At 41.1% G+C, this 12,423-nt stretch overlaps 1 protein-coding gene across 1 annotated transcript in view; it reads right to left on the minus strand.

Moving 5' to 3' along the window:
* The window catches only part of LOC310934217 (exostosin-1a-like), a 33,253-nt gene extending 29,812 nt beyond the window's left edge, over nucleotides 1–3,441 (minus strand). The window contains exon 1 of the mRNA XM_083897891.1: nucleotides 2,356–3,441. Coding sequence (XP_083754017.1) covers nucleotides 2,356–3,305 — 950 coding nt within the window. The 5' untranslated portion in view covers nucleotides 3,306–3,441. The remainder of the gene's footprint in view (nucleotides 1–2,355) is intronic.
* Nucleotides 3,442–12,423: the final 8,982 nt, after the last annotated feature.

Raw genomic sequence — 12,423 nt, forward strand, 5'->3', positions numbered from 1 at the left:
CTGTTGAGTGATGGTGGTGTGGCTTACTTGGGATGTACTGGCTGAAAGCCACAGAATATTCTGAGGCCAAGCAATTAGGCTAAGCTGACGAGCGCTAGAGATACCTAAAGCCTTTCTCTCCCCAATACTATTTAATAACGGGCAGATTAATTTTTCCTTTGAGTTGTACCTCTGATACCATCTGAGTGAAATCACTCCGACAGCAAGCAGTCAACTGGCAGAAAGAGAGCAGATTGTCTTAAGATTGATATGGAGAATGTTACCTAATCCAACGAATGAAACACTTCAGCCAATACTTACCTGCATTGGCACACACAAACATGAGGAGTGACGCTAAGCAAAAACATCAGATATTATGACATGAAAAACAAAAATCTAAACCACAGAATAACCTAAAAGAATGGAAAAAAACCATGGCAATATCATCAGTTCAGCAATTTTAAAGCCCCTAAAACAGAAATTATGTCTGTGGGTCAGTAGGCTTGGACACAGAAATGCAAAACTTTTATAACCGACGAAGCAAACACCCACAACCTAATTGGGTCTAATCAGCTATGTTTAATTTTCCCTAAATCATCACATTCCTATAATATGACCCTTTTATTTAAGAAAACAATAGAGAACACCATTGGGAAATGCAACACATAATTTAAGTCTTATACTCGGTAACAACATTGCTGTTAGGTCTCTCCTCTTACCCTTTCCCTGCTGTTCCTAGTAGTATTGTCTATAATTATACATCCTAATGCAGAGTAGACACTACTTCCTGTTTACAGCAGCATGTCCAGTGTACAAGAATTATCGTCTGATGTGCATTTTAAGGCATAGTGTCAGATAATTCTAATACAGAGCTTTAATATTATCTCCATATATTTGGGTGGAGTTTGCTCTCATTTCTAAAACATAGACGGACATTAACCAATAAATGTTGAAGTCAAGTGTCCTAACTGACCGCTAAATATTATATGAAATGGTTGGCCATCTAAGCTAAATATTATTGAGGGTCAATCACTGAAGGTCCCCCAACAACTAAAGGTCACACAGGACGCAACGTTGGGGCCAGGACATTCCTGGCTGATGCAGTTTGGTTTGTCTTGGAAATGACTGAGCAAACAGGGGCCAGAGTAGCTTCCCCTTACTGGCACCAGTGCTTTGTCCCGGTTAATCCATTCCAAAGAGCTACAGTCAAACACCCAGCACCATACAGTCACCAGTAACAACACAGACATCAGGGTGCTCATCAGATTTGGGCAAAGAAAACAAAACAGCTGAACTACAGAACTGAGTGATGGTCACAGAGTGACTTCTTGAAGCAAAAATGCTATGCAGTATATCCTGGGGGATGAGACGAGTTAAAGAGAGTATTGCAGGGTAATACTTAATTTCTAATTTGTAATCGGACGTGATCATTATTACATATATCCTGCGTATCATGATCACTTCAGCTATTCATACAATTTCAGCCAGTGAAAAATCAATTGAATTACTTCAATACTGTGGCTCCTGGGGCAGATATTAAAACAAATCTACTTAACTGTGCAACGTGATTAGTAATTAAATTAGTCATGAGACATGCAGGCCAACTGTTCATTCACATGTTTTTTGTTAAGTAAAACCTGAGTTTTGTCTCAGGTTTGACTAGTATTCGGCACATTATGAGCCAAGAGCCGACAGTTGAGGGTTTTGATTCTATTTTAGGAGAAGCTTTAATTGTTTACATTGCTAAACAAAAACAAGAAATAAAGATAAAACCCATATAGTTTACTCTGTGTTGTGTGAATTAAGGTCTGAATGGTTATCTTGAATTAAAGTTCACCATCAACTTGGTGCTGGGCAATATGGCTGTAAATGTTTTAAATTATAAGGCTTTTAATCATAAATATGACAAAAAGTTTGGTGTTTGCTTAAGAATGCTTAATACCACTTTATCCGTGTTTGATATAATATTGAGATCACAATCTTTAGTCTTCAGATACCGGCATCAGTACGATACATTCTTTCTACATCTTCTAAATACTTGTGTACTAAGGAAACTACTGAGCTGAGCTTTAAAAACATAATGCTCTGAAAATGTAACATCAAGTTAAAATTGTTGTCACTGCTTTTTATTTTAATTTTTATACTCTGTGTTTACGATTGTATTCTACAGTTTTCTTTTACCAATATCCGATCCAGGGATGTTGACCAGTATCGGCCAGATGCAGATAGAGAATATCATACTGGCTCATACTTGTTTTTGCTCAAGGGTGAATTAAAAAACAGTTAATTGTGGAGGTTTTCCCACACATATTACATTACACCATATTGTTGTTGAAAAAATGCCCAGCTCTTCATTGAATAGTTGGGGGTACTCACTTGTCATATTCTGCATTGTCTTTGTCACAGCGTGCATCCTGGTGTTTCTGCCAGTCCTTCCCGTGCTTGCAAGTGGTGAGTAGGACCACATCCTCCGAGTTATGAACATGATATAAAGCGTTCCTCGTGTCTGAACCTATTCCAGTCAGGTACCTCTTCCCCTTAAAGACAAGCATATACTTCCGATAAGGGGGTATGGCATTATGCTTGAGGTAACCTCTTTGACCTCCTGTCCTAGGGTGGTCTTTAGAGAAAAGAGGAATTGAAACATCAAAGTTTGGCCTAAAGTTCTCTGTACTGAAGCTGGCCTTAGCCAACATGGCAAGGCCGATGTCGAAGCCGAGATCTTCCGTGTAGTCTGGCCAGGTGCCGGAGTACAAGTTGAATATGATGTGGTTCTTGCCCCCATTCCACAGAGGAAGGCTCTGGATTTTCGCTCTCAAGTTGTGCACATACTGGGGTGAAAGCTGGTCCCGGTCCAGTGTGTCTAGACTGAGGACAAACAAGCATGCCTGGGCTGGGTCAGGTGTATAAAACCTAGAAGCTTCAATGGAGGACAATATGTTCTGGTAACTCTCTGACATCTTCTCTCCTTTCTGCTGGGGGTGGACATAAATTTTAAAACCATTCCTCTCACACATGGAGAAATCAAAGCAGGACTCCATTCTGCAGCGTTTTCCAGAGTAAGCGCCTGAGTTGCCGTCCCTCTTCTGCCTAGGTGACAGATGCTCATTGTGGTCATCACTCCAGTCTTGGTCCCAGGAGCTGAAATGCTGCAGGTAGCCGGGGAGGCGACGCCACCGGGCCCCTGAGTGATAACCAGTGAGTCTGTCATCACGCCGACTGTGTCCCCGTCTGGAGAGCGGGACTTGTATCCCACCAAAACAAAACAGCAGGATGAGACACGCACTGGCGGAGAAAAGAATTAAGTAGCGTTTTTTGGCCTGCATGTGTCCTGCGATGTAAGATAAGATGTCTGGCGATAAATCCAAGTAGTCCCGAAGTTTTGGTTTCACCACCTCCTACGGGAACACTCCGCCATCTTCCCACGGGCTGCAAGGGCTGTGCGCTCACGTCTCCCACCTTCTGCTTCAGATGTCTTTCACAGGTCCGGGAGCTGATCCAACGCATGTGGGCGATTTACAATGTTCATCCACACCTCGTCTCCTCGTCAATAATAGAATCGATTAATTGACAACCGCTTCTCCTGTACAACTGAGTGAACGGATACACTCAAATCTCGGCACCGAAAGGGGCTTCCCACTTTCCCTTTAACTCGAAGCCGCCTTTACTTTGCTTCAAATATTTACTTAAACACAGAGTATCGCTTGTCAGCTAAGCAGAGCCATACGGAAACGACGCAAAAATAGCTCAAACTTGAGTCTGTGTGTAACCAGACTTGTTGCCTGAATAGTTAACTATCGTCTCTTAACAAATTACCAAACAGAAGGGAACCCGAGCCCTAAAATATCAGCATTTAATCTGTAAACGTCGCCTAAAATGTCTCATAAACATACCGACACATATACGTATCATTAACGGTGTTTGGTACATGTATACAGAGTTAAAACAGCCGCATTAGCTAGCTAGCTAGCGAGCGAGCTAACTACCTGCCTGCCTAGTTTCTGAAAACATTCCCAGTTAGCTTGTTAGCAAAGCGGGCGAATCAAAGTAGATTTATCGCTGATTGTGGAAGTAAAGGCGGAGAGACACCCTCTCCGGCTACAACCCGGTCTCTCCGTCGGCCCACAGCATGTCTTTGGCTCTCTCTCTCCACGAAACCGATAGCCCGACGTCTCCGGTAAGTGTCGAGGCGGTGGGTCGCTTTCTCTCACACACATGCACACGCGAAGGGGAGAGGTGTCGTCGAGACTGCAAGCGAAGCAAAGCGGCACCTACAACGCTGAGTCCCAACAGGGCGACCGCTGATGATGATGTGACGTTCTTCTACGGCGCAAGGTGCGTTATCATTGGCTCTCGTTACATCCTAAGCGGGCGGGTCTTCCAGTGGACCCATTAAAATCCTAGCGAAACAGCGTTGGAGAGGAATATACAGGAAGCACTGTGCTTGGAACAAACGAGACCATGAAGAAACAGACGGTCTTAGCCATTTTGTTGTCTTAGGCGAGATTGCGTATTGGTGGCCACACCACGCCAACCCCACCTCAAAATCATCACCGCAATGCTTTTGAAAGTCCTGTGTTTAAAACGAAGGTGCAGAGATTGAATATACCCATGGTTCTCAAACTGTGGTGAGTGTACCACCAGTGGTACACAAGCGTAATCTGGTGGTACATGTGAGGAAAATTAGAAATGCTGTTCTGCTGTATGTACCAGTGTATGTGATCAGTATGTAGTTAAACCAATAATAATAATTAGAGTCACTCTATCTCTTGCTCCATTGTAACCTAGTTTTTCTATGCCAGTGTGTGAAGTATAATGATCTAATAAGGAATAAATCTGCCTCCTATGATAAGTCTGTAGCTGATGTTGGTGAACGTTTGAGAACCACTAGAATATATCATGCATGACTATATTTCTTTTATATTTCTTATCCTTTCAAAATAAAGTGTGTTTGTTTGGCTGCCATCTTGTGACACTGTTTCTACAGCAGCCTGGAAATTTTGACGGTCAGTGGCGCAAAAAGTCTCTTCTTTCTGGATTTATTTATCTTGTTCAGAAATTGATGCAGAGCACCCACATGCAAATTTATATCAAATCTATATTATAAATCTATGTCACTCAGCTCATGTGGACTATAAAGCAGGATATAAACGAGTGAACCAAAACATGCCCCACAGACAACATAGCAGGTGTACGGTCATGGTCAAGAATCTCACTTCACTGTAGTAAAGCTCATGAAAACATTGTGCATTGGTAGATGTTTACTGTTTTTTATGTGTTTTAAGGACAGATGAAGATGCAGCACTGTCGATTACTGTACAGGCCTAGTTACCACATGTCATCTTGGCACAGGACTGATTGGTTTAGGTCCTTGCATTGATTTGATTCTGCATTCTGACTGACAATGGTTTGCTGTAAGACAAATAGAATGTAGCCTTTGGAAAAACAGAGACGTACAGAGAAATTCATAATTTTCAGTCAAACAGAAATAGAGTACATTATAAGAATTTAAAAAAAGAGCTTGCATCAGTGAATAAGGACCATCTGCACAATGGTACCGCCACATATTAGCCAGGTCTTTTCTGGTGTTTACTATAAGACATGATGTGTTTTCACAGCTGCTCTGGTCCGAAAAAGAGTAGAAGTGATATTTCAGAAGCAGGGAAAGAGAAAGCAGGAATGTGAAGCTGCGCTCCTCAGGAGCTATGGACCAGTTCTCTGTGCTGCCCCACTTCCCCATGGACTACTGATCAAAAGACAGAGTAGTATGACCACCTTCTCATTCTCTACCGCCTCCTTTTGTATTTGTCTCTCCTCTCTCTCTCTGATCCGCTCCTGCCTTTTCTTTCTCTCACTATCTCTATCATCCTTTCTGCTGCACACTCTCTGGTATGTTTTTTTCCCCATCTCTTCTCTCTTTCATCCCTTTAACTGATTCATGAGGGTGGGCGTGTGTATTGATGGATGTCGCTCATCATGCTCTTGGAAGTGGTCTGTCCGTGTGGAATTGTGACAGTCCCCCACTTCAAGTTTTGGAATGTATTGTTGCACTTTCAGGCGTATTCATATTCGGATGCCTCACTTTAAATATATGCACACACACACATGCATAAGCAAACACGCGCACACGCACTGTATATGCCTTTGTGCAGTTATTATCCCCAGCTTAATGGAAATGTGGCGATGCTGTCTCCCTGCTGTTGCATTGTGTTTGCTGAGCTGTGTTTGCTGAGCACTGGCCAGATTCAGAGCAGCAGGGTGACTGAGCCAGAGCAGCACTCCCACTGTGTGATAAACACAACTATGCCAGTTTCTAATTTGGAGGCGCCCAGGTCAGCGTAGTTTTTCCCATCCAGCGAGTCAGCCAGCCAAGCAACTAAACAGCCAAATGGTAATTCATTATTCCCCCCTGAGTACATTTTAAGGTCACCGATTCTCCGTTTGTTAATAATTCTAATGCAGCACAGATTTGTCATCACAGTTCACGTTCATATTCGTAAGAAAAATGCAAACTGTATCACAAAACAAAGCAGACATATGCATGATTACTCGTCTGCAGACACACACACATACACACACTGTGAATTCTTGTTCTGTGTGTGTCTCTTTCATGTAGAGCACAGCCTTGGATGTGATAATTTAACGTCCCCTGGTGAATGAGGCCGACAGCCTTGGTGGGGAGCCTCATCCATATGTGTTGATGCTGAAATAAAACAAATCACATGTGAGTGCGAATGGTGAAATTAAGGGTGTGTGTGTGTGTGGGGAAAAGACGCTGTGAGCATTTAATTGGGGAACTACTGCTATACTTGATGTACTGCAGTCTTCATATAGCACCTGTCCCCTAGTGGGAACAATCCATATATAGACTGGTGATGCTGGAGTGTGATTTCAGAATCACAGCGCAGTAGCCCACAAAATGTATCTTATCTTTATCACGTTACATGAGAAGATCAATATCACTATCAAAGCTTTGCATTGGACATGACGTCTACTGCTACAGCCTTTTTTTGGACAATGAGCTGTTTTTCATGAATATGGGAAAGTGAGTGAGAGATGGGGTTACATAATCACTCACTATATATATATATATATATATAATAAGGAAGGATGGAAGGATGCCGTACGCTTGCATTGCTTGAGGCTGCACACATACTTTTCATCTACTGCATGTTTACATTTTTGTTATATAATGAAATGTTCTAATGTCCAATGAAGTACTGCATATATTTTTCCTGTGATGAATACAAAGAATGCCATTAAAACCAGTTATATGTCAACATTAGTAGGTTTTAATCTAAAAACAAACAAACAAACAAAACAGGTTTGTTGTCCAGTTGTATTGGGTTTTACAGTTTTAATATGGTGGACATTTCTGCAATGGGCAAACACAGTAAATACACACGTATATACTGTATTTCTTCTACTTCTACTACCATGTGGCCCAAGTGAAGCAAAATTTAGAAATATAGAAGAAGCAGTGAGGTTTGCACAGGGTGGCTCCACCATCTTGTCAGACATTTCTTATAATCAGTATATCACTGACATAAATTGTCCCAAATCTACTGTCAAAATAATAATGTGCCATTTAAAGTTAAACAGCGATCACATAGATGATCTTGTTTCTTAATTTTCTCCCAGTTCCAAAGAAGCCTTTTTTCATTATGTTGATATATTGTCTGAATAAATATGTCACTAGAGATCAGGGCATAATTAAATGTTCACCCCCAATAAATTGAGAATGTCTGCTTCTGCTGTAGAAAGTCATTTCTGTGATGTGCTTCAGTCATAAGGGCCTGTCACATAAATTTGAATGGCAGACACAAAAAGCTCTGACCCTGACATGACACTGCTTAAATCCAGAGTGAATTACTGTGCTCTATAAAAGGATAATATTCAGAAAAGGATGTCAGGCTGGAAACAAGAAGTACACACCTTTTCACCGAAAGTGATTTAGCTTTTATACCCAGTAGTTTTACTGAATTGTAAATAATGGATTTGAGAAGACCATTAAAAACACAAAGTGATGCTAATCAAGACAGTGATGATAAAACACAATTGTTAAAGTTCTGCTCTATGTGAATCCAGTATTGATATAATGGTGGTCACAATAATCCAAAGGAGGTGCCCCATGATCTGTCTTCAATGTTTAATGTTTGTGTGACAGTAAAAAAAAAAAAGAAGAAGAAGAAGATTCTAACGAAATGAGAAGAACAAACAATATCAGTGAATGTGTGCAATATTACGACCACCTTGTGTGCACAGCTCAATCACAGAGTCGAGATCAGGTTCAATTATACAGGCAATAACTTACAGCTCTCAGCAGGCCAAGAAACCATTAATATGCTAATATGTATGACAACACAAATAGGAAAAATGAAAAAAAAAGAAGAAGAAGACATCTACTGTTTGATCGAATGTGATATTATAGCATTTCCACAATCGCCCTGTGCTGTTTGTCCTGAAACCACTTCTTAGTCTCAGAACTCCTTGTGGGAAGATTTTTAGCATCTCGTACAGGTGACATAATAACCCTTCTCCTGGCCATTTGTGTCTGTGCTAAATAATAGTGTTGTATTTGTGTTAGCTGTGTACTCATGGGGAAAATTGAAAACCGACATACATGTCAAGTAAGTGACATTTCAGTTCTCAGAGTCATTTTCGGGCATGAAGGGCAAATCGCTCTCCAAAACACTTTTCACTTTACAACCATACACGATTGCACCTGCTAAACAGCAGCAACAGTAGTAGTATATTTCTTTCTTAAAAAAAAAAATGGTTTGTTTACATTTTTTATTAAATAGTTTTCTCAGGATTTTTATACCATTATGTTTATTCATATTCCCTGTTTACCTTTTCTTTACCTTCTGGTTCTTCTCTCCTCCTCCATGATATTATTAGCACAATATATATTTTTTTATCACTGGCAATAAAATGTATGGTCAGATATGGTCAAACTTGTGACTTGTGCCCTCTCCAACTATTATTTAAATCTGCTGCGACACAAGTATGTAAAATATTAAGTTCACTACAGGAGACTGCAGTTGGGCACGGGGTTTCCGGCTACCAGTTGCTAGAAGTTGCAGATCGACTGCAGAATCAAGTGTTTTTTTGTTTTGTGGGATCATGTTTCATTTGTCAAGTCGTTTTCATTCACATTTAAGATCATATTCATCTGACTACTTATAGTGACTGATGAAAAATGTGCTTTAATATAGAAAATGAAGGATGCAAGGCTCGTTGACACGATTGACATCATTGCATGCAGACAGGATATTTATGTTTCGCCCTCCGGTGATGCTTTTCATACTTAATATGTATTCGTGTTTATTGTCCAACATAAAATATCCTAATTGAATGCATACTACAATATCAAAGGTAACACAACAAAGGGAATCACTTAAATGTTCATATAAACCCAACCATACATGGCAGCTCATTTTGAGCTGCGAGCAGATTTGAGAGATGTGTGTGAAATGTTGGCTGACATGTGAGCAGCGAGAGCAGGGCAGAGTGTGTATCCTGTCTCATTCCAGTGAGAGAAACCTGCTGCGGACAGCTCTGACTTCAAGGGCCTGAAAAAGATCAATGAGGAAGAATAGCTGTGGGACTGGACTACAAATTGAGCAGCCTTTAATCACCTCACACAATTCACAGCGGTGTGAAAGTTCCCACCATGAAAGGGTTTAATCACTGGCGGAGCTGAATAGAGTCAACTGGCTGGTAATAAAGGGCACACAGGGCCTGAGGGGACACGTGCACACATGCATTTCGTAAAATTCACCTCCAGACACACGCAAACACATGCATGAGCACATGTCTGTCCGCGTCGTCGTTGCGTACAAAACACGCTTTTAAAACAGCCCTCTTCAAGCTGCTGAATACTGATAACGCGCTAGTTTATAAATCTCAGAGTCACTCTTGACAATGTTATCCAAAGTCTTTAGTGGGGTGAGCTTGTTATCACACCGTGTAGCTCACAGGTAAAAGGCAATCACCATTTGTCAGCCAATGCAGGCGTTTCACTGATGAATGATAATTACCTGACCCACCCGTGAATGTCTGCCAGGCTACTCAGGGAACGAGAGCTGAGCTCTGTCAATGCTCTTAATGGGCAGAGATGTGAGGGTCATTTGGTTGCTTTCCAGTCAATGACTCAATGGATGTACAACATGCGCTTGAAGCACTACTTCACTGCTTGATAAGATTGCATTGTTGCGATGGAGTGTCTTTTTTTAAATTTATTTGCACATACATTTGATTTGTGGCAAACAATCTCCATGGCACAACGAAGAGCTATTCTCAGATGAGAGCCTGCCGACATAGACCAATCATGATAACAAGAGGAGAAAGCCTTCAAGGCACCCGAAGGTTAATAAAGAAGGTGTGTAGTAAGAGCCCTCATTAGTGAAAACCTTTGATGATGCTTCCCAGGAAGCCCATACACAGATATAGCTGACCCAGGTGCCGCTGAGAATGTGACCTTGGTGTGATGGTAAATGGGTAATAAATCCAGCGGCCGCAGGGACACAGTGTGTAGTTAGTGGACAGTCGGGTCAATGAGGAGGCGAGCTCGGAATCTAAATTGCACCTGACTGTTTCTCGCTCTCTCTTTTCTCCCACTATAAAATGCATAGAAATGTTGTTGCACCAGTGGCTCACAGAGATAAGGAGCACACCGTTCCCGACATTAAATGCAACTCAGCATGCCATTATGTAACGTCCCCTTTCTCCCAGTCACCTGTCAAGCTCCACTTAGCACAAATGAGTATAGTGAAAGTGTAATGAAGGTAATCTTTTAAAATGCCCTCGAGCAGATGAGAAGGCTTTTGCATACAAACGGTAACGCGCAATTAAACCGATGCGGCGGTGTCGTACACCGAAGAGTGACGACAATGCGAATGCTGAGTGACGTGCACGGGCATATTGAGATTGAGATGTCATGCAGAGAGGTGATAGGATCAAACAAACAGCGCTCTCCATGTGATGGTTATTAACCTCAGGCTCACACTGCTTAAAGGAAGTGCCTGCCAGCGTGTTTGAGTTATAGGCAATAAAAGTCCAATTCAATCAGAACCCGAAGAAAACATGGGCAGTCGTGTGTTTACCATGTGTAGGCTCATTATTTCTGCTGACTAACTGTTTGTTATTGTTTAGATAGTGGTTAATATTAGCAATGGGAATCAGTATCGGTCAGTATCGGTCAAAATTTCAATTTGTATATAGCATGCTTCACTCTGCAAAGACTGTAACAAAATGTAAATCAAAATCAGCAAAAGCATTTTAGCTGAGTCATGTTTGGGCTTTTTATTTCTTCTTTTTGGGAGAACAATATTTATTACACAGTTGGAGAATCATGTCTTTGAAATGACTCAGCACAAATGTGTTGTTAACAGCTTCATGGGTCAAAAATGGTCTAAAATGACTGCATCTGGCAAATATTGGTATCGGTAGCGACTCGAGTCTTTCAAATCGTTCAGGCTTTGCACCGGAGGTTGTTGTTGTTTCTTGTGTGCTGAATTATGTAAGAGTTTTCTGCAGAAGTTTGTTGGCATCATTTTAGTTCATTTTTGTTTCTCACTGCAAATCACTGCATCATTGTGGAGCCACAGATCTGCTCTCACAGACTCTCTGTGTGGTCGAGCAACTGTGAGAGTGATAATCTCTAAATGGTGAATGGATCTCTGTCGCCATCTAGAGCAGTGTGTGGATCTGATTATTCTGGAGAGGCAGCACCGTTTCTGTCTGGATTCTAATTGAATTACAGTTTATTCATTTGCCCCTCTATTTACATTTTAGCACATTTTATTCTTAGACACTTTATATAATTTTATGTCTGCTGTATCAAATCCTCTTTATTCTTATTTCCCCTCCATCTTTCCCTGCTTATGCATGTAATGGCTGTATGTAATCACTCTTTCTATTAACTCTGCCTATTAACTCAACCCCTTTTATTGTCTATCTCAGGGGTCACCAACGTGGTGCCCGCGGGCACCTGGTAGCCCGCAGGCAGCCAATACGGTGCCCGCGGGCTAACTTCACTTCACCTCACTTGCATGTATCCATATGATCACTCAGTAAAATATCTTTGATATTGTTTATAAAAACTGGTAATCGTTAGGAGTAAGCACTGGAATGAATGTGTATGCAGTTGAATGCATAATATTAATCATTTAAATGGTAAACAAACAAAAAAATATTATATGGTAGCCCTCCATATTATTTTTTACCCTTAAGGTAGCTCTCTGTCTCAAAAAGGTTGGTGACCCCTGGTCTATCTTATTCATCAGTTTTACTCCCTCACCCATATTATATTGCTAAATATTATTTAGAGCTTTTAATATTCATGTCATTGTGTATGTTCTGTGATTCTGCCCTTCTCAATTAAATGATTCATTAAATAAATACTTATTTATCTCAAATGTCTCATGCCGAATGACAACA

Source organism: Microchirus variegatus (assembly GCF_963457635.1).
Source record: "Microchirus variegatus genome assembly, chromosome: 1".
NCBI lineage: Eukaryota > Metazoa > Chordata > Actinopteri > Pleuronectiformes > Soleidae > Microchirus > Microchirus variegatus.